Source organism: Danio aesculapii, chromosome 12 (assembly GCF_903798145.1).
Source record: "Danio aesculapii chromosome 12, fDanAes4.1, whole genome shotgun sequence".
Classification (NCBI taxonomy): domain Eukaryota; kingdom Metazoa; phylum Chordata; class Actinopteri; order Cypriniformes; family Danionidae; genus Danio; species Danio aesculapii.
This window is the reverse complement of record NC_079446.1, coordinates 5,888,935-5,911,856: the sequence shown is the minus strand read 5'-3', so window position 1 is coordinate 5,911,856 and position 22,922 is coordinate 5,888,935. Positions and strand designations below refer to the sequence as shown.

Below are 22,922 nucleotides of genomic sequence, written 5' to 3'. Positions count from 1 at the left end.
AAACTTTAAATTAATATTTTAATTATTTTATAACTATTATTAAATAATATTTTAATATTTTATAACATTTTAACTTAATGATTGGTTGCACTTGAAATTCTGCCTTGACAACCGCGCTGATTGGTCGATATATGTTATATAATAATTAATTTATTTATAATGCACTTTTCTAAAACCTAAAGCGCTGACACAAGGTGGACATTTTGCTTGTGATGCTGGACCCATCTGATGAAAGAGAAAAGCTACAGTAGTAAGTATATGTGAATGCTTATATTCATATTCATTTTTATGGAGGGGTGAATTGAGGTGCAGTGGGTAGCGCTGTCGCCTCACAGCAAGAAGGTCGCTAGTTCGAGTCCAAGCTGGGTCAGTTGGCATTTGTGTGGAGTTTGCATATTCTGCCCATGTTGGCATGGGTTTCCTCTAGGTGCTCCGGTTTTGCCCACAAGTCCATAGACATGCGCTACAGGTGAATTGGGTAAACTAAATTGTCCGTAGTGTATGTGTGTATGTCCTAGTCCTCCAGGTTGGGGGTTGAGGCTAACAACCCACCTCGTAAAAATTTGATGTTACAAAACTCCAACATGGTGCGGCTAAATACCAACTTTGATTTGATCGGCCCTGAGAGTAAGTAAAGAATATAAAAGCTGAAAAATGTGGAAATTTAGTCTATTAGTCATTTTAAGTTATCTGTAATTAAACATTTAAGTTATCTGTGCTTAAACATTTACGCTATCTGTAATTAAACATTTCATTTAATTCAATGGGGAGACCACATTTGGTCAACTCAATTAATCGAGTTGTCGATTTCCCATTACTTAAATGAACTGAGAGAATCACTTTCCTCAAATTATTTGAGTAGTCTCAACTTATCAGGGTTTATTGTGTATAACATTTCTTTTGTAAATTCATTTGGATGCAGAAATTAAAATATTCTCTTCTTTGAGCCTCATAATCAGTTGGTTTTTGATACAAAATGTCTTTTAGGTGCCATTTCTTCTTTATTTTGTGAAAACTATACAAATGTTTAAAAGGTAAAGACATTTCTGCTGTATTAGTGCGTGTAAGTTGCTGAAAATAAGTCAGCTGGTTACTATTACAAATTTAAGAAAACATATATAATTCATATGTTCATAAAACAGAAATGTTCCCCCTTGAGAAGAGAACAGAATCTCAGGCATGACTTAGAAAGACGCCGTGTGCTGAAGATTTCCAGATGTGTGTTTTGGCTTCGCAGTTCTTGCGTAATCCAGCTGCAAACTGAAGAAAAACACATTCGGGGAAGAGCAGAGGTCAATGCAGCCACAAACCCTGTCCAGACCTGAAACACGGCGGTTATGTAAAAACTTCTGTCCAATGGCAAGGGAATATCGAGTCTTTGGGTGGGACTATGAAAACCCACCAGAATCCAAACCCTATATAAGTCACCTCGCAGGAATGCAGCATCAGCAGTGAATACTGAATACTGTGAATTAGGTACGCTCTTCAGGATAAATTGACAGAAGTGTTGCATTTGTCTGTCTTTTCATGACTTTTTCTGCTTGTTTTTCTCCAGCACAGAAGCAGTATGTTAAGGCTCTGTATAGCTGTGTGTGTCCTGGCCACGTGCTGGGCTCAGGACTGTCAAGTCAGCAACATCGCCGTCCAACAGGACTTTAACAGAACGAGGGTAAGTCAACCAGTGTTTCATTCTTCACGCTGAGGCGTTTATTAGCGTGCATTCCTCATGGTCTCTCGCTGTCCTTCTAGTATCAAGGAACATGGTACGCAGTGGCCAAGAAAGACCCTGTTGGGCTTTTCCTTCTTGACAACATTGTGGCAAATTTCAAAGTAGAGGAGGACGGGACCATGACGGCCACCGCCATTGGCAGAGTCATCATTCTCAAGTAAGTTTACATGGGTCGTGATGTGAATGCTCTTATGCGATAGAAATGGCTTCATTGTAACGTGTGCTTTTGCAGCAACTGGGAGATGTGCGCCAACATGTTCGGCACTTTTGAAGATACTGAAGATCCAGCTAAGTTCAAGATGAAGTACTGGGGAGCTGCTGCGTATCTCCAGACTGGATGTAAGTGCAGATTTATTGTGTTACGCAAGACTCATCTCACACTCATCTGCTCCCAAGCTACCAGAAAAAAAAAAATAGTCTGAAAACTAGATGTTTAGAAATGGTTGTAGAAACAAGACAGATTTACTAAAAATATTGTGGACCTACTACTTTTGAATATTCTTAACAAGAAGTAATAACAATAATACTTCATTTAGATGAGATTCTTTGACTACGAGTAACATTGTAACTCACTTGATAAAAAGAGTATTAGTAGATAGGGTTAGAAGTATAAGTTAGGGTTTGCAATATCTATCATCTGTGATCTAATGTTTTATCAATGTTCAAGCTGAAATTATCAAAAATGTCAATCACTTCGTTGCAAGTTTTGAGAGTGCATATTAAATTACTGCATGAGTAAGCCTAAAGAAAGCAGTAAGAATGACACTATAATTAAGCTATAATATATTATACTGTAGTTAAGTAATATTAGACATGAATGTTTGCAAACGAGATTTTAGACAACAGTATAAACAACAAACAAGAAGTTAATATTAAGCGTTTTAGACAAAATGTGTTTAGGTAAGAACAGGGTATATACTGAAATCAGAGAGTGAAATTTAATACCTTTTAAGACCTTTATTTACAACTCTTTCCATACATTTTAAGAGCTCATCGCTACTTTAGGTTTAACACTGGCAACATTTTAACTGACAGCATGTTTACTGAATACTGATTGTAATAAACGAATACTAAATTAAAATGTTATTCATATACTGAACAAAAATGCTAATCCAGCAGGTGGCACCTATTGACCTTATTTTTCAATTTGGAAGTGCGCTTGTTTTTGTGATTGTTTTAGAACTTCCGATTCAGTCTTCTATCGGAGAAATAACTAGGAATAATAATCGGCAGAAAACGGTCAAACTACTTGCTTCTTGTCTTTTGGATGAGACGTTAAACTGAGATCCTGACTCTCTGTGGTCATTAAAAATCCCAAGGCACTTCTCATAAAGAGTAGGGGTGTAACCCTGGTGTCCTGGCCAAAGTCCCTCCATCGGTCCTTACCGATCATGGCCTCCCAATCATTCCCATCCACCGAATTGGCTCTATCACTGTCTCTCCATCCACCAAACAGCTGGTGTGTGGTGAGCGCACTGGCGCCGTTGTCCTGTGGCTGCCGTCGCATTATCCAAGTGGATGCTGCACACTGGTGGTGGTGTGAAGCGCTTTGGGTGTATGGCCATATACAATAAATGTGCTATATAAATACACATTACATTACATTACTGACCAAGTAGAAAAATATAATAAGAAAATAGAAGTTTGCAACATCAAGCAGCATAACGAGCTGTTTTTAACGTCTAAAAATGAATGGAAGTGAAAGAGACCGGAAGTCTTATGCCAAAAAGATTCAAGTGGCTCATATGTGAAGAATAAGGTAAATAGAACAGCAGGAAAAATTGTGTCACCTTGGTTACTGCAGTAAACAAAGCAGTGTGATGTCGAATCTAGCAGGATTTGACTGATTTTATAAACTATGCATCACGATTTCGCAGATTAAATACAGATTCACAGATTCGCAGATTAAATTCAGGCAAACTTTAGCATGCTGATATGAAATTTTATACCTTATAAAATAGCATTTAGGACTTTTAAATACTTTTTAAGAGCCTTAATTTTCTATAAATTGACTTAATAACTTTTAATACTTTTTAAGACCAAGCGGACACCCTGAAGAAATAACTTTTTCTATTTCTGATGCTGGTAGCTGAACAATAAAACTGTTTAATGTGCAAGTAATTCCAGTCAGTTTTGATCAGAGTCTGAAATAAAATCGCTCAAACATTAGCAGTTACCATAACTCAGTGACAGTTGCCAGAGGGGATCAACGCACTCACCAATATGCTCAAAAATATTCGGAAAGAGGTAGCTAACACACATTACTATGAGCTATTATACATGTCTGTATAATTTACGCATGTCATTTAGATATAATGTGCTATTTATTTACAGTATGGCCTAACTGATGAAAAGTAAGTCATATACTAGTTTTAACTTGTCTGTAATTTGCCAAATGACCATGAAATAAACAGGATAATTAATGCCTTGCTGTGTTTGCTAAAGGATTTTATTTCACACTTTCCAAACCAAGTCAAGTCAAGTCAACTCAGTTAATAGAAAAACCTTGGAAGGCTTGTGTTTTGGTCCTGTTGTCCTCCAATATCTAGTCAAGATACCGACCGGATCCAGCTGACCATGTTAACCTTGGTATAAGAGAGGAGAGAGGCAGACAGAATAAAATAATTGTAGTTGCCATCCTTAATATGTCGATCCTGATTCTGGTTGCCCTAATTACTGCAGCTGAACAATTGCTTGCCTGGTTTGAATATGAAGATTGTGTTTGTGTGTTATTTATTTGATACTGCAAAGATATTGGTCTTTAGTCAAGCCAGTTTTGGGCTGTATCAGAAATCGCCCCTATACCCTCATTCACTCCTCCCTACAGTAGCCTAATCCAATAATACAGTTCATGTAAATGAGTGTATACAAAAATTGAGTGAATTGGAGCACTGATGGGTGCCATTTTGTAAATGCTTTGCTGGTTGATAAATCCCACAGACAGATTAGATTAGCATTAAAAGTCTTGAATGTTTCTCTGATAGTTATTTAACACTTGGTGAGCTGTTTATTAGTAATTAATCAACGCATTTTGATTTCTATCAAGTTTTTAAACGGCAATTTACCCATTAAAATTATTGTTTTAGAAACGTACCGTGATAAGATTCCTCCGTGGTCGCCATCTTGTGGTCAGTCAGACGCGAGACAGTTGCCAGATTGGGCGGGTAGTGAAAATTTGGGCGGGTTTGCAACGGCGTGCCCGCCAGGCCCGGTCTGCCTTCATACACTTGTTTTGATCTTCCAAAGAGATGTCATAGCCCCCGTTCTTCGCATACATATGCTTAGAACAGTGTAGAAACGCGTGTGACCCCCTCCCCACGCTCATCAGCCTCAAGACAGCTGGGGGCGCTTTTTGGTTTTCAGCAGCTTTTTGACAGCTTCTGGGCTGGAAACAGTCAGCAACATCTTTTCAGAACGTCCAAAGTAATGGAAATAATAGTAACACAAATAATGGCTGCTCCCTCAAATAGTACGCTATGATAATAATGGTAAAGGGAGAGTGTTGGCAGATTTACAAACCTTACTGCAAAAATGGTTTTTAACTTTAAAGCCCTGCAGGGATGTTCCTTGTTTGTTGACCAATTTGTGACCCGTTTACTTTTCAGATGACGACCACTGGATCATTGACACAGACTACGATAACTATGCCATCCACTACTCGTGCAGAGAGCAGGATGAGGACGGCACCTGTCTCGACGGATATTCCTTCATTTTCTCCAGACATCCTGACGGGCTCAGGCCTGAAGACCAGGCCATGGTGACACAGAAGAAACAGGACATCTGCTTCCTGGGCAAATACAGACGCGTTGCACACACTGGTAAGATTGTTAAAGCTCATGAATTATTGTTATTAATATTATTATGCAGATGCGGATCAGACCTGATAATTGATTTGTGTTTTTTTTATCGTGCAGGTTTCTGTGAGGCTACCTAAACCATCGCACCAAGGAGCTTCTGAAGATATAATCTGCCCTTTTATATTTTTTAGCTGATGTGTAAATATGTTAAATAAGCATATTACTTACCAAACGAGAATACATAATAATTTTGCACAAAGTAAAAATGCATAATCACTTGTAATGCACAGTAATGTGCAGTGTAAACTTTGGTTTTTCAAATAAAATTGAAACAAGTACAGGTGAATTGTTAATTTGAGTGATTAATGCTGGTAAACTAACCATCATTTGTTTGAAATATATAGTTATTCATGGTTCAACTATGTGAATAAATGATTTTTGCTGACTGCTAAGATTGATGATACAAACGTCAGCAAATCAGGGTTGCCAGGTTTTACACAAAAAAGTCCCCAAAATATCACAACCCAAAATATACCACTGCCTATTTGTAATAAACAAATAATAAACACACTTCACTGCTGGCATGATATACATTCATTCCTTTCAGATTAGTCCCTTATTTATCAGGGGTCACCACACGGTAGAATGAACTGCCAACTATTCCAGCATGTTTTACGCAGTGGATGCCCTTCCAGCCACAACCCAGTATTGGGAAACACCCATACACACTCACATTTACACACACTCTTCAGCCAATTTAGTTCATCCAATTCACCTATAGCACATGCATTTGGCTTGTGGGGGCAACACTCGGAGGAAACCCACGCCAACATGAGGACAACATGCAAACTCCATACAGAAATGCCAATTGGCCCAGCCAAAACTCGAACCAGCAACCTTGTTGCTGTGAGACGAGTGCTAACCACTGAGTGACCATGCCGTCACATGGTGTGTGTGTGTGTGTGTGTGTGTGTGTGTGTGTGTGTATATATATATATATATATATATATATATATATATATATATATATATATATATATATATATATATATATATATATATATATAGATAGATAGATAGATAGATAGATAGATAGATATTTTTTTTCCAAGTATTCAAGATATCAAATTATAAATCGACTGACTTTCTTCTGTAGACTACATATTTCTTTTAGGTTATTATTCAACAGCAATCCTGCAGAGTTCTGCCAATCTGTTACTATAGTAACAAAAACAGCAGCATGCAGGGTCTTCTCTAGAGCCTCTGCACCTCACATAAGTGTGCTTAGTTTCATCATCCTTGCACTGTTTTTATCAGTGGTAGAATATAAATTTGGTAGAATTGGTAAAATATTTCAACACTACCATATAAGCACATTTAAAGCTATATGTCGTAGCAAATATGGCAAAACCTGCAGACTAAAGAACAACCTGCGGAAATGGTTAAAAGTAGCCCGCGTCCTCTGAAAAATGCTTCATATAATAGTCCAGCATGAGGAAAAAGACATGAAAATATATCAAAACATTTTGACATTAAAGAAAGGTTAAAGGATTGAATCATCACTGAATCATTATCCTGCTCACCAAGGCTGCATTTAATCAAAAATACAGTAAAAAAAAATATGAAATGTGATTGCACTATATAAAACTTTAAAAGTGGTATAAAATTGTATTATAATTTAATAATTTATTCCAGTGATTTTAAAGATGAATTTTCAGCTCATTATTCCAGTCCTCAGAGTCAAATGACCCTTCAGAAATCACTCTAATATTAATTATTATTATTATTACTATTTATGGTAATAGTAATAAAAGCAACAATGACTGGAGTAATAATTTCATTTGAAACTACATACAACAAAGCAGTTATTTAACATTTTAATAAATATATAACAATTATTTTACATTTTTAGAAACGCTGCCTTGATAAACAAAAAAAAATATATATAAAAATATATATAGTTGAAGTCAGAATTATTAGGTTAACTAGGCAGGTTAGGGTAATTAGTTAAAAGTTAGAAAAAGTTATTGTATAATGATGGTTTGTTTTGTAGACGATCAGAAAAAAAATTAGCTTAAAGGGCCTAATAATTTTGACCTTAAAAAGGTTAAAAAACAAATTAAAACGGCTTTTATTCAATCCAAAATAAAACAAATATGACTTTCTCCAGAAGAAAAAATATTATCAGAAATACTGTGAAAATTTTCTCGCTCTGTTAAACATCATTTGGGAAATATTTAAAAAAGAAAAAAAAATTCAAAGGGGGGCTAATAATTCTGACTTCAACTGTGTGTATATGTATGTATGTATGTATGTATGTATGTATGTATGCATGTATGTATGTATGTATATATATATATATATATATATATATATATATACATATACATATACATATACATATACATACACACACACACACACACACACACACACACACACACACACACACACACATCAAAAATACAATGCATTTCATAAATTTGCACTCTCATATGACAGTTGCCACTGTTCCAATTAGAATGAAAAAATCTTTTTCATATAGGAATTTTATACATTATATACAATGTATATATAAATATATATAATAAATGAATGTATTTATATACACACACACACACATTTATTTATATATATATATATAAATAAATGTTAAATACTACAACTTGTCAGGTTTGGTCACTCATTTCACCACCTAGCAGTGAAATAATACAAGCCACATTCCCAGAATCAAAGCATTTTTGGACTCATTCTCCAGCTACTGCGTTTCTCCTAATCCCCATCTCTAAATAGTTTAATGCAGGATTTACACATGTAGTCTAATTCAAGACAGCTTTAGTTGGCACGGTCAGGACTGATGGATGCTAATGAGTCATTCCTAGATAAGGAACACTTCCGAGGTGGTGTGAGAACACAGAGGAAAACCAGGGAAACAAGCACCCAACAGACCTCATGCCTTTTTCCTTTTATTTAATCAAGTATATAATTCAGTGAAGGACTGAATGGGAAAAAAAATCTAGTTGTTTTTTTAGATACAGCACTGATTTACAAAAGGAGAAAACGATAAATATTCTTTTATGAATTGATGCATGTATGCAAACGGAGTATAAAAGAGCCACCTCGTCACCAAAAAGGGGAATAAGAAAATAAAATGTGCATCTGAGCTCATAAATTAAAACATTTTTAAATACACCCGATGTAAACAGATATATTCTAGGAAAATCTCTTCAAACTTTTACAATTTAAAAATGAAACTACTTACTGTTTTTACGAAAATACTTCCTAATATAAAACACTGAAAATGCCTTTGGGATGGTGACTACAATAGTCAAAGTCACCAATGTTACTCTACAGTGTTTTAGGTGAAGCAGTAGTCGAGGTGTGCTAGCAGCTCTCTGTGTTGGCTGGTGGGGTAAGATGCGCCACAGTTGGGGCACTCCAGGACACTCTCATCTAGTACGTTATGGACTTTAGATGGAGACGTCATGTGATCTTGAATGGTCAGTCTCTCCAGATCCATCCTGTTATAGGAGCTGGGCTCAGACAAACGAGACTCTCTCTGATGCTTCTGAAGCCAAAGGCAGAATCAGCAATATTACACAATAATACCATCGACATGTATATGATCATGTCGGGACACATTCAGGAATATGGCAAAACTCACGGAAGACTCCAGGCGTGTGATCTGGTCTCTGGCCTTCCGAAGCTCCTTCAAAACTTTGTGCAGTTGATGCTGTAAAGTTTGACGGTCTAGTCTTTCATTTTCTGACTCTTTAGCAGACAGCTGGATCTGTAGGGTGGAGAACGAAACAGAAATCATCTTGTTTAAACTCAAAAGTTAAAGGAATAGTTCACTCAAAATGAAAAGTTCCTCAATCTTGTTTTAAACCTTTAGGAGTTTCTGTCTTTAGGGGCCGGTTGCAGCAGCAGTGCGTAAGTTCTGACTTACACACTGCTGGTTATAGCCTAGTTGAGACTTAAAGGGACACCAAGTTACAACTAAGGCCAGACAGGATCTGAGGACATTTTTTGCTATTTCTGTGGAGAAGTTTGTAAAAGAATCTGCTGATTTATGCGGAATCATTTTAGGAGTATCATAACTAAAAACCATATATATGAAGTAAAAAAAAATCTGTTTTTCTCTTTTATTAAATGTTTACAATGCAAATCCAATTAGATCCACTTATTTGATAAACAACGCAAGCTTCTCATATAATACATCTACTAAAAGACAGAAAATTACTTTGAAAACTGTTTTAAACAAATAATATGAACATTGTAATATTACTATTAATATATCAAAAATAATATATAATAGTATAATAATAGTTAAACTAATTTAAAAATAGAAAAAAATAGACATTTACACAAGTGAATACAAAGACTTAATTATGTGCTAAAAATCTGTGGAAATCTGCGGATTTCTGCATGCGCAGATTCCCTGTGGGCCTAGTTACAATTTACACACTACTAAATATTTTTGTGTTGCACCACTGAACTTGGTAATGTAACGCTACGTTCCAATTAAATATTTACGGCAGCATCCCCCCAAAAACAAATAAATATATTAAAAAAAAAAAAAAAAAAAAAAAAAAAAAAAAAAAAAATCGCATAATCTGACAGTGACTTTCATAAAAGACAATAAAAATCGTGTGATCTGACCAGGGCTTAAGTGACACATTTTAAGATTACTCATCAGCTTTTTTTTTTTTATAATATTGTACCTTTTTCCATTGTAACCACTGTGTACATCCTGGCTTTACATTTAGTAGGCCGCCAGTGATCATTTGTAAAATGTGTTTGTGCTATTTTGTCATGAACTAGAAGAAAACGATTGCAAAAAATTTTTATAAAAAACAAACAAACATGAAATTAAATATTTTAAATGTAAATATGTGACGCAGGAGCACAAATACTTCTCATGTTGCAGAGGTATATTTGGTAGGAACAGCAATACATTGCATTGTAGAGCGCTACCCACTGCGTCACCGTGCTGCCCCATGTATTGCATATACATTCCAAATATCATTAGTAATATTAAGTAAAGATGGCGACGCAGTGGCGCAGTAGGTAGTGCTGTCGCCTCACAGCAAGAAGGTTGCTGGTTCAAGCCTCAGCTGTGTCAGTTGTCATTTCTGTGTGGAGTTTGCATGTTCTCCCTGCGTTTGCGTGGGTTATCTCTGGGTGCTCCGGTTTTCCCCACAGTCCAAAGACATGCGGTACAGGTGAATTGGGTAGGCCAAATTGTCTGTAGTGTATGTGTGAATGTGTGTGAATGTTTCCCAGAGATGGGTTGCGGCTGGAAGGGCATCCGCTGCGCAAAAAACGTGCTTGATAAGTTGACGGTTCATTCCTCTGTGGCGACCCCGTATTAATAAAGGAACTAAGCCGAAAAGAAAATGAATGAATGAGTCAAGATCAAGTCAATTTCTTACAGTAAACATATCAAAATCTATTTTTTGATTAGCAATATGCGTTGCTAAGAACTTAATCTGAACAACTCTAAGAAAATTATTGCAATATTTATATTTAATCTAAAAAATTTTATTTAAAATTTATAATAAAAAAATAAAATAAATAAATAATTAAATAAATAGCTGTATCTCAGCCAAATATTGTCCATACATCACTGAAAGACTTATATTTATCTTTGATATGTTTGATTTCAAAGAACTGAATAACAATATGTGGTGCAGGGTCACGTATTTGAACAAAAACTGCTTCCTTTTTAATCCCTTGAATGAATGAATGCTTTTTTTATTTGTATGTTTGGAATAAATGAATAGAGTTGAAAATAGTAGTAATAAATTATGATGTGAAGCAAGCTGGTCTTAATATCATGTTTAGTGTTCAGTGGTGAGCTGATTACCTGCTGTTCCAAAAGAGCCATTCTTTTCTGCTCCTCCTTCTGATTCATCAGGGATTTCTGCAATAGGTTCACCTTTCAAAACAGGAAAATGACTATTAAAAATCTGATATATCTGGAGGCTGAGTGGTCAAAAGCTGCAAGTTCTTTATGGTTAACATGAGCTATTCACCAAACACATCTGCTTTAAAGTTTTAATAATATTTTGTTGTTAATGTTTTAATAAAGCAATAAGGTACAAAAATTTTTAAAAATATGTACTTTTTTCTAAGAGTAGAATAAATTCAGCAATGCGTTAAACTGCTAAAACTGTTGTGATATACACTTCAGGTACAGCATTGTCCCAAAGCTGTTATAGTAGCAAAATCACTGTTATACTTCTTAATTAAGAAAAATTATATATACTGTATTAAAAATTTATTAAATAATAATAATAATAACTACAATGACAGACGGACGGACGGACGGATGGATGGACAGATAGAATTAAATTCCTTTGATTTTATAAATGTTATAAAATAAAAAGTTCACAATAATGAACTAATATAAATCACAAAACTTTTTTCCAAGACAATTTCAAACTGCATAAATTACAATATTGACAATATACACTAATACCAACTCTGAAGTAACATATGTGGGAGAAATTGTGTATATATATATATATTTTTAGCTTTTTTTAACACTGACATAACTGCAGGGGCAGCACAATCGCCTCACAGCAAGAAGGTCGCTGGTTCGAGCCTTGGCTGGGGTAGTTGGCATTTCTGTGTGGAGTTTGCATGCTCTCCCTGTGTTGGCGTGGGTTTCTTCCGGGTGTTCCGGTTTCCTCCACAAGTCCAAAAACATGTGTGGTATAGGTGAATTGGGTAAGCTAAATTGTCCTTAGTGCATGTTTCCCAGTGATGGGTTGCAGATGGAAGGGCATCCACTGCGTAAAACATGTGCTGGATAAGTTGGTGGTTCATTCCACTGTGGCAATCCCAGATTAATAAAGGCACCAAGCCGAATAGAAAATGAACGAATGAATATAACTCCATTAGTAATTTTTTACAAAGCATTTTTAACACCTTATTTGTTTTTCACAAAAAAACCTAACAGGAGAAAATGTCCGTGATGATGATTAAGTGAATCAATATTGATCTAGAAAGCTATTAGACAATTGTAAATCTAGGAAGAAAGATATTTTTGGAGATTTGTTTCGTTCCATGAGCACCTGCATGATGAGCTCAGCCTCTCTCTTCCTGTGCTGGTCCTGCAGTCGAGCGTCTCTCTCCGCTGAACTCTTCCTGTCCTCCCGCTCTCTCCTCCTCTCCTCCAGCAGCTGCTCTCGGGCCTGAGCTGCTTCCCTGCTCTTCTCCTCATATCTGACTTGAAGATCCTCCACCTCAATCTGCATTCGGCTCACTTTGGTCCGTTCGACCTCCAGTTCTCGCTGAGCCTCCTGTGCAGACTGACCTGTGGGGAAATCAGAGAAAGGGTGATGCTACCGATTCACACAGACCTCCTCGCGACACATACAGTTGAAGTTAGAATTATTAGCCCTCCTGAATATTAATTTCTATTTAAGAGATTTTTTTAACACATTTCTAAACATAAGAGGTTTAATAATTAATTTCTAATAACTGATTTCTTTTATCTTTGACATGATGACAGCACGTAACATTTGACTAGACTGTTTTCAAGATACTAGGATTCAGCTTAAAGTGACATTTAAAAGGCTCAACTAGGTTAATTAGGCAAGTTAGAGTAATTAGGAAGTCATTGTATGACAGTGGTTTGATTTGTAGACAATCGAAAACAAATAGTGCTTCAGGGGGCTAATAATATTGACCTTTAAAGGAATTTATAAAAAAAAAATAATAAATAAAAAAAAAACTTTTTTTGAAGCCAAAATAAAACAAATAAAACTTTCCCTAGAAGAAAAATTATGCCAGGAAATACTGTGAAAAATTTCTTGCTCTGTTAAACATCTGAAAAAGAAAATAACATTCACAGGAGGGCAAATAATTTTGACTTTGACTATATGTAGGCCAACCTGGAATTTAAGCACACAGAAACTCATCGGGTTTTTTTACGCCATTGAGTTCATTTATTTAATATATACTTAAAATTTTATAAATATATCTTTATATTCAGATCAGTAATAATATTCAGATATTAATATTATTGACTAATATGCAAATGTTTATATAGTGCTGAGCAAAGATTAATCCTGATTAACTGATTAAACTGATTAAATATTTGTTTTGACAATGTGGGTGTACTATATTAATATATACATTTATTAAGGTTATATGATACACACATAAATAGAAACAAAACAATTTTGTCACGTAGATATTTAAATGTATATATAATTTTGCATCACACACACATTTTAAACATTTATAACATTTTCTCAAATATACGCATGCCTGTGTGTATTTATATACACATAATAAATATACACAATACACACACTTAAATTATGTCAAAACAAACTTTTATTTTGGATGCCTTTAATATAATATAAAGTAATATTTACTGTCTTTTAGTAGATATATTATATGAGAGACTGGCTTTGTTTACTAAAGAAGTGGATCTAATTTGATTTGCATTGTAAACCTTGTATAATAAAGGGATTATTTTTTCATTAAGTTTTATCTACTGCACTCCCAAAATTATTTTACAGATTTTTTTCACTAAATTACATGCAGAAATAGCAAAAAAGGCCACAGATTCTGTTTGGCTAATGACAACTACTGTTGTGTTTTAAACCGTATTTTAAGTAGGGGTTGGAATCTGTTCAGAAGTTCGATTGCAATTCAGAGGGATGTGATGCCATTAAAAAAAACAATGACTGATGTATCTTTCGATCTAATACAGATTTAGCTTTTTTCCTCACCATCTTTAAAGCAAAGTAACTGTAATAATCCATAATTACTTTACATCTAAGACCTTTAGTTAAGAAGATGCATGTAATTTGGCAAGTCAACAAGGTTACAAAGAACAAACCGTAAATAAAACAGGCCTGTATAGCAGCATACTTACAGATTTAGGCATTTTAACAAAATAATAGTCTTCTAACCAACATCCTCCTGTTGTGTACATGATGAGCCATGTAATCCTTAACAATAAATAAATACAATTGAATAAGATTGATAGTTAAGCTGTTTTCACCATCAGACTTGGCTTCTTTGTGCTGTTGTTGGAGTGCTTGACTTGCTTCATTTAACTGCGTCTCCAAGTCCTTGATTCTGGCCAAAACGCCCTGAACGTAGGCCTCTCGCTGCTGGTCATAAACAAGCCAGTGCTGGTTCTTCTCCAGAGCCTGTCACACAAACAGAGTGGAGAAAAAAAAATGAGTTTAGCAGAAAACAGCAGAATCATCTCGAATGAAGTCATGTGTCGTAAACTCACATCTCGCAACTGTTCCTGCACCACCGCAAGCTCGCCAGAAGACCCCTGTCAGGAGACAACCACACAGAAACATCACTGAACAGGCACCAGATAAAGGTTACAAGATTAAGGCTGGTATGCAGTATGTGTTATGCATGGTTCTTACACCATTTCTAAAGTCTAAACTGAAGCACTTTTCAAGGACTCTTGAGGTGCAATTTCAATTTCAAACTTTTCCAGCACTTTACAAGTGTGGCAAATTCACCATAATTACATACATACACACTTGATCAGATGCCATGTGTTATAGCATTTTAGTTGTATTTTATTGTTATATACATTTTATATTTAAAGTTTTTTTTGATGACATGTTTGCCCCAAGCCCAAAAGTTGAATTACTCCCATTTACTTAAAATATATACACATTTATATATTTAATTATTATTACCTATTGAGTAAGACAAATTATATTTAAAAGCAACATGTTTCACAATTACATTTTCAAGCACTTTATGCAAAATCGAAGCACTTCTGCAAACCTTGAAAACACTATATTAAAATTCTAGATTTTTCAAAAATTTTCAGCACCCGCACGAACCCCATTTAGGATTTCTTAATTGCTATTTTACCAACATGTCAGCTGACAGAGTATGTCACTGGATTTGCAAAAAAGCAAACAAAGACTTTATTATTATTTTTTTTTTTTTCATCATTAGTCATGATAAAGAGCACTTATTTCCAACATCATGCAGAAAAACAAAACAATAACCCGTACATTAGATAGATAGATAGATAGATAGATAGATAGATAGATAGATAGATAGATAGATAGATAGATAGATAGATAGATAGATAGATAGATAGATAGATAGATAGATAGATAGATAGATAGATAGATAGATAGATAGATAGATAGATAGATAGATAGATAGATAGATAGATAGATAGATAGATAGATAGATAGATAGATAGATAGATAGATAGATAGATAGATAGATAGATAGATAGATAGATAGATAGATAGATAGATAGATAGATAGATAGATAGATAGATAGATAGATAGATAGATAGATAGATAGATAGATAGATAGATAGATAGGAGCTGAAGTCTAAGCTGAATCCATGAGGTCTAAACTGGTTTGAGAAAGAATGTCACACAATATATTAATAGTATGCTGCTAAAAAAATTTAAATAAAGAAATAAATAAATAATCATCAATAACAATGTATATCTGGGAATTAGAACAAGAAACAAATACATGAACAACTATTCTACAAAACAAAAGAAAACAAAATAACATTATATAATATGATTCTTGTTTTATGCATAATGTATGTAACATTAAACCACTATAGTTAAATATTATACAATTTACAGTAATAATAAATTATGTTGTACGAATTAGTTGTAATCATTTCCTCGACACTAGTCAGGCATATTTTCTGCTCCAGAGGCTAGTTGATGTTTGTTTGGTGAAATGCTGCCATCTAGAGTGTAGACCTCACTGTGCACTAATAAAATACTTAATTTCAATACGCCTACAAGAACAAAATCCCCATAACAGGAACGTAATAAATACATTTACATTACAACAGACTTTGTTTATGCTTCTGATTATGATTCATATTAGAAGAGAGACTGATATTAGATTACACTGATAATAAAGGTTGTGGAGCATCAAAAGCTACTGGTCATCCCACGATTCAGCAAACATTTGAAAAACAAACAACATCCAGCATGCTGGACCTGAACAGTGCAGTAGTTAACTTTATATCCTAAGAAAATGTGTTGCTTTTTTACCTAGACATTTAAAAAGACCTTATTTTAGAGTAGTAATCACAATACCGTGATATTTTTATCCTAGGTTATCATTCAGTCAGAATCTTGTTCTTAACAGTCGACTGTAAAATGAAATAAACAAAATCCATAATGTGACCTAAAGGGTCTAAATTCAGCGGCTCTACCTTTTGTTTCTCTAGAGTGTCACACCTCTCAGAAACGGCACAATACTTGTTTTTCAGGTCTTCAGTCTCCTTCACGAGGGCCTGATACTGTCTCTCTCTCTGCTCTGCCTCGTGTTGTTTGTTCTCCAGCTGGCTCTGCAGTGAAGACACCACCTCTCCATGAGCAGAGCGCAGCTGCTGCCGGAGGGCGGAGATCTCCTGCTCCCTGCCCTGCAGCTGCTGATTGTTCTTCTCCCGCAGCGTTTCCAGTGCCAGGATCCTCTGAGGATAACAGTAACAAAAATCTTCTGATTAATACTCCACTCCAATTAATAGATAGATTTAGGGCTAGATCCTTTCAGCATCGATATCGCAAAGTACGCATCCGCAAGATAGGCAATGTTGAGTCTGAATTATAGTTGAAAAGGAGCTACAGAATTGTATTTAATGACTGTATTTGTACAGAATTTACATGATTTATGCAGGAAAAAAAAAGAATTTCAATACATTTCAGAGCAAAAACAAGATCATTTCACTTACCCCACCGGCAGATAATTTTGCTTATTTTAAGGAATTACTTTTAAAATGTAATTATATCTTCTGAAGGTGAAACAAAACAATTTTTACTTGCTCTAAGAATTTATATATATAATTATAAATAAATGGTCAAAATAAATGAAAAATGGTAATAACCATTTTCAAGGTATACCGCGGTTTGGAAAAGCCAAGGTTTTAAAACCACCAAAATTTTCTGCTATACCCTTCCTAAGGTGTATGTAACATTTTTTTTATTTACATTTTTTTTCAGTATCTCCAGCAGAAAAGATCTCCAAAGATGGCATTTTAAACTGTAAAGAAATCTGCGTTTTTAAACTAATGAAGAAAGCAGATATCAATGATTTATTTTAATTATTTAGCCTGAAATGTTTACTGCTCCAAAATATTATAAATGTTTCCCAAATTAAAATATAGTGTGGTCAAAACAATGTTTTTTACCCAGACATTTAAATAGAACATGTTTTGGAGCAGTAATCACAATACCGTGACACCGTAAAACTGCAATATTTTTATCCAAGGTAATTATACCGTCAGAATCTTATACCGGCCCAGAGCTAAAGTTGGTTTTATATTCAGATATCCAGACATTCTTCTTAACAACATTATTTCAGAAAAGTATTAATTGCTAATTCTAAATAGGGAAATCATTTAATCAGCCAATGACTATCAAAGTACAACATTGTTCACAGTCAATTAGATAGTGTTTATGTTGTTTTGAAGTAATACTTGCATGCTTATTCCGATCGAATTTTCAAAGTAACACGGTAAACAATACAGAGACTTCTAAATGAACTAATGTGCGAATATAAAACCAACTTTACCTCTATCCTAATTTGGACAAGTAACAGGACAAAAACTAGTAAGAAAAGCATTTTTTGCAGTGCAACATTAACAAACATGAATAAACACTGCAATAAATGTGTTTTTTCTTTGTTTATGTAAGCAAAAACAAACTAAAACAACCTTATTGTGAAATGTAATCAAAGCTGTAATTATTGTAAATGTATGGTGATTACTGTAGAATTTTCACGGTGTCTTGCCTTGAATTCTCATAGATTTGATGGATAAAGAGCTGAATTCACCTCGAGAAGTTTGGCTTTGTCAGTGTCTGGATGTGTGTGTTGATGTCTTCCAGCTCTCTTCATGTCCTCCAGGCTTTTCTTCATCTGCTGGTTCTCTCTCTTCAGTTTCTCCACCTCCAGCTCTGCTGACTTTGAGCTGCTGCTGCTTTTAAAGCCCAGTTTATTGACCAGGGTCTCCTTCGCCCCCTTCGCCGCCATGTCTGAGGTGATGTATAGACAAAAAGAAAATCTATGAGCAAAACTAACCATAACAAAATCGAAACGAAAAATGGACAAGGATAATGACATTCAAAGTAAAACACGAAAACAACGAAAGTCAAAAGGCAGCAAAATTATAATTACTTTAGAAATATATTATTGAAATAAATGAATAAATTAGAGACTTACGATAAATGAATGTTTAATTGTCTCGTTTTAGAAACACCCGTCAGTGGAAACGGTCTCTTTGCACTTCCGTGATATTGAAAACAAGTTTAAATACGGCGCGTCCTGCGTCATATCCGGGACACGCCGTCTGGCGAAGACAGATGGCGCCCTTATTCTGTAACGTATGAGTGAACAAATTTCATTTTCATTGCTAATACACAAAAGGGACTAAGCCGAAAAGAAAATTAATAAATAATGCTAATACACATTCACAGACAGGCTACTGGAGCACTTTAATGTCTATAAAGCTTAGAATTTTAATAAAGAAAAAGAAATATGAATATAAATATGGAACAAAATGTCGAACTGGGTATTTTATTTAGTCTGCATAGCTTTTCATAGGTGTTTTTTGTATCTTATTCACATCAATGTTGCGTTTATTTAATCAGAAATACAATTAAAACAACAATACTGCTAAAATGCATTCATTCATTTTCCTTCGGCTTAGTCCCTTTAATAATCTGGGGTCGCCACAGCGGAATGAACAGCAACTTATCCAGCATATGTTTTACACAGCGGATGGCCTTCCAGCTGCAACCCAGTACTGGGAAACATCCATACACACTCATACACTACAGTCAACTTAGTTTATTCAATTCACCTAGCGCATGTGTTTGGACTGTGGGGCTAACCGGAGCACCTGGAGGAAACCCACGCCAATACGCGGAGAACATGCAAACTCCACACAGAAATGCCAACTGACTCAGCCGGGGCTCGAACCAGCAACCTTCTTGCTGTGAGGTGACAGGGATAACAACTAAGCCATCGTATCGCCCCAGCTAAAATTCTACATGAACACATTTTAAAAGGTCAATTACACACATGGCAGCGCAGTGGCGCAGTAGGTAATGCTGTCGCCTCACAGCAAGAAGGTTGCTGGTTCAAGCCTCAGCTGGGTCAGTTGGTGTTTCTGTGTGGAGTTTGCATGTTCTCCCTGCGTTCTAAAACAGAATTCAAGAAATAAAGTGAAGAAGTTCATAACAGGGCGAGAATGTGGTAAAATCCGTAAACGTGGTAAAAAAAAAAAAAAATCAGACGAGGGCTTTTCTTTTTTAAATTGATGGTTGGGTTTAGGGTGGGCGGGTCGATCGGTAAAATTGGTTGGGTTCGGGGAAGGAGGAGGGTGGGTCGGCTGGGCCGATTGGCCGGTCGCCCAGTCAATCATCCAGCCAGTCGGACAGACGTTCGTTCGACAGCGGCCTCTGGTGGGTTTATGCGAGAACAGCGCGGGCGCGAACGGTACTCGCGGGAGACGTCTGAGAAGCCAAAAAGGCGCACACAGCGGCCTCTCGCGGATTCGTGAAAAAAACCACTGCAAAAATACGTACCTCCCGGGATGTATTTCGCGGTCTCCAGAAACGTCCACGGGACTACGTTTTCAGAATGAGCCTGGGTTGCGAAAAACACTTGTAAATCACAAATTACAGAAGCTGTTAATTAACCTGATATTTTTTTCCAGTGTAAACTTGCTAAAATGTTTGGTGTTTGGTGTTTCAAAAATGTCAACAAAAAAAAATCTTTTAAAAAATGTATGTTTTTGATGACTCAAAGACTTTTGATGATGTACAGGCTACCTAAATGAGTCTACAGTATTTGATGACTTTCAAGATTAAAACGTCTCTCTTCTCTTACAGAAACGCCTAAATGTCCATCAGTGTCAGTATCGAGAGCAGCCACGGCTCAGTGAGTGATCTGATGCTGGCTAATGAGGACAGTGTGAAAGTTTCTGCTTCTGTAGTGTCGCTTTCTTCTGCCAAGGTCAGTGGTGCTGCTGCTGTGCGGGGGATGATGTTTGGGTTTTCCTGCTGCATCTGCACTCAGCTGCAATAATCTGCACTAATGACACTGCAGGCTGATGCAGCTGTTCACACACATACACACACATCACCATCCAGAAAAAACACTCTGTTTATACCACTGATGGTTTGATTGATTTGGAAATTGAATGACAGTCGCTTGGCATTGGCGCATATACAGAGGTCTTTGATAAACTGCGCTGTAAAACTTTGCCTGGGTCACCACTGTTGTACCTGCTGGTGATTTGTTGCACTGTGAACAATGTGTGACATTTCTGCTGCACCACTTTGAGCTGTGGATGATGGTTCATCATTTCATACCATGCTATTACAACTTATCCTTCATCAAACTCTGATAAGTTGGCAGCTTTTCTCATTCACACACACGCACACACAAATCACCATCCACACATACCACTCTGTTTATACATCTGAGGGTTTGATTGAGATTCGGGCATTGAATGACAGGCGTCTAGCATGGCATTGGCGCATACACAGAAGTCTGGGATAAATTGTGCACTGTAATACATTGGCTGGGTCACCACTGTTGTACCTGCTGGTGATTTGTTGCACTGTGAACAATGTGTGACGTTTCTGCTCCACCACTTCGAACTGTGGATGATAGTTCATCATTTGGTACCATGCTATCACAACTTATCCTTCATCAAACTGATATATTGGCAGCTTTTCTCATTCACACACATCACCATCCAGAATTCCGCTCTGTTTATACCACTGAGGGTTTGGTTGAGATTTGGGTGTTGAATAACAGTCGTCCAGCTTGGCTTTCATGATCAGAAATCCTCCACAGCTTGATATATTTGTGCTTAGTAATGCAACAACCATCTTAGAAAAGCAGCTAATCCAGGATTCTGCAAGGGAGGAGGGGAAAAGCTGGAGGAAAGCTTTTTTCACCACGAGCCTGTCAGGATTTCCACTTAAATAATAAATACTGAATGAAGGGATCCACACACACACACACACACGCAGCTGTGAACTGGTCATGGTGGGTGAAATGCAGCCAGCGTTCACACACTGATCTGAGGCCTGCGGTCTGTCGTCCTGCTGTTCAGTGTTCGGATCATTTCAGTAGCTCTGGATATTTGTCATAAATGTCTCATGCAGCAGATTTAAAGGGTAGAATGCGGTTCCTCATTAAAAATCTATTCCCTTCTGGCGGCTGCTCCTCCCTGTAGACTTACACATCATCACTGTTCGCTTCACTGGAGGAGGAGGAGAGACATCTTTTATTCCATCTGTCTCATCCATCTATCTATCCATCTATCCATCCATCTAGTCTATCTATCCATCCATCCATCCATCCATCCATCCATCCATCCATCCATCCATCCATCCATCCATCCATCCATCCATCCATCCATCCATCCATCCATCCATCCATCCATCCATCCATCCATCTATCTATCTATCTATCTATCTATCTATCTATCTATCTATCTATCTATCTATCTATCTATCTATCTATCTAGTCTGTCTGTCTGTCTGTCTATCTATCCTATCTTGTCTGTCTGTCTGTCCGTCCGTCCGTCCGTCCGTCCGTCCGTCCGTCCATCCATCCATCCATCCATCCATCCATCCATCCATCCAGTCTGTCTGTCTGTCTGTCTGTCTGTCTGTCTGTCTGTCTATCTATCTATCTATCTATCTATCTATCTATCTATCTATCTATCTATTTATCTATCTATCTATCTATCCTACCTTGTCTATCCTATCTTGTCTATCTATCTATCTATCTATCTATCTATCTATCTATCTATCTATCTATCTATCTATCTATCTATCTATCTATCTATCTATCTATCTATCTATCTATCTATCTATCTATCTATCTATCTATCTATCTATGTCTGTCTGTCTGTCTGTCTATCTTGTCTGTCTGTATGTCTGTCTTTCTTTCCTTCCTCCATGCATCAATCCATCCCTGTGTGTCTGTCTCTCCTTATTTCCATCCATCCATTCGTCATTTCGTCTGTTATTCCTTCCTTGCTTGTTTTCATCCGTCCATCCATCCATCCATCCATCCATCCATCCATCCATCCATCCATCTATTCATCCGTCCGTCCGTCCGTCCATCTATCTCTCTTTCCCTCTTGCTTGCGATCTATCCATCCCTGTTAGTATTTGTTGTTTTTGCTGTTTCAAACACAGTGATTCTTAGCAAATAATTTGAATAATTAGTAAAGAAAGAGACCTGTGCACTCTTCTGATATTTCCCCTGCCTCTTCCACTGTGTCCAAGTAATGGAAGAAGAAAAATCAAATGACAGGCTTATATAACTCTATATAGTTTTTACACCATTTTCTCCATGTCCAGTTTCATTC

General features: G+C 36.2%; 2 protein-coding genes across 3 annotated transcripts; one reads left to right on the top strand and one right to left on the bottom strand.

The window, feature by feature from the left end:
- The first annotated feature begins 1,367 nt into the window (after positions 1–1,367).
- On the top strand, positions 1,368–5,866 carry rbp4 (retinol binding protein 4, plasma). Of its 2 annotated transcripts, none has more exons than XM_056469475.1 (6): positions 1,368–1,476; positions 1,556–1,669; positions 1,750–1,886; positions 1,962–2,068; positions 5,335–5,547; positions 5,644–5,866. In XM_056469475.1, the coding sequence occupies exons 2-6, from the start codon at positions 1,568–1,570 to the stop codon at positions 5,661–5,663; spliced, it is 579 nt and encodes a 192-aa protein (XP_056325450.1). In that variant the 5' UTR covers positions 1,368–1,476; positions 1,556–1,567; the 3' UTR covers positions 5,664–5,866. The 2 variants fall into 2 exon arrangements, with proteins under 2 accessions (XP_056325450.1, XP_056325451.1); XM_056469476.1 differs by having other exon boundaries at positions 1,386–1,476; positions 1,561–1,669.
- Positions 5,867–8,350: 2,484 nt separating this feature from the next.
- cep55l (centrosomal protein 55 like) lies at positions 8,351–18,818 on the bottom strand. Its single transcript, XM_056469555.1, has 9 exons — positions 18,746–18,818; positions 18,359–18,558; positions 16,740–17,000; positions 14,795–14,839; positions 14,555–14,705; positions 12,609–12,850; positions 11,396–11,467; positions 9,191–9,316; positions 8,351–9,094 (listed from the first exon to the last, which is right to left on the bottom strand). The coding sequence occupies exons 2-9, from the start codon at positions 18,554–18,556 to the stop codon at positions 8,885–8,887; spliced, it is 1,305 nt and encodes a 434-aa protein (XP_056325530.1). The 5' UTR covers positions 18,557–18,558; positions 18,746–18,818; the 3' UTR covers positions 8,351–8,884.
- Positions 18,819–22,922: the final 4,104 nt, after the last annotated feature.

What these genes read in the sequence shown, in the direction of transcription:
- rbp4 (XM_056469475.1), top strand. Translation starts at nt 1,568, where the DNA reads ATGTTAAGGCTCTGTATAGCTGTGTGTGTCCTGGCCACGTGCTGGGCT. An exon ending in GGCAGAGTCATCATTCTCAA is followed by an intron (nt 1,887 to 1,961) that starts GTAAGTTTACAT and finishes GTGCTTTTGCAG; the next exon opens with CAACTGGGAGATGTGCGCCA. An exon ending in CAGACGCGTTGCACACACTG is followed by an intron (nt 5,548 to 5,643) that starts GTAAGATTGTTA and finishes TTTATCGTGCAG; the next exon opens with GTTTCTGTGAGGCTACCTAA.
- cep55l (XM_056469555.1), bottom strand. Translation starts at nt 18,556, where the DNA reads ATGGCGGCGAAGGGGGCGAAGGAGACCCTGGTCAATAAACTGGGCTTT. An exon ending in TGCAGGAACAGTTGCGAGAT is followed by an intron (nt 14,706 to 14,794) that starts GTGAGTTTACGA and finishes TTTGTGTGACAG; the next exon opens with GCTCTGGAGAAGAACCAGCA. An exon ending in TGGCTCTTTTGGAACAGCAG is followed by an intron (nt 9,317 to 11,395) that starts GTAATCAGCTCA and finishes TCCACCCTACAG; the next exon opens with ATCCAGCTGTCTGCTAAAGA.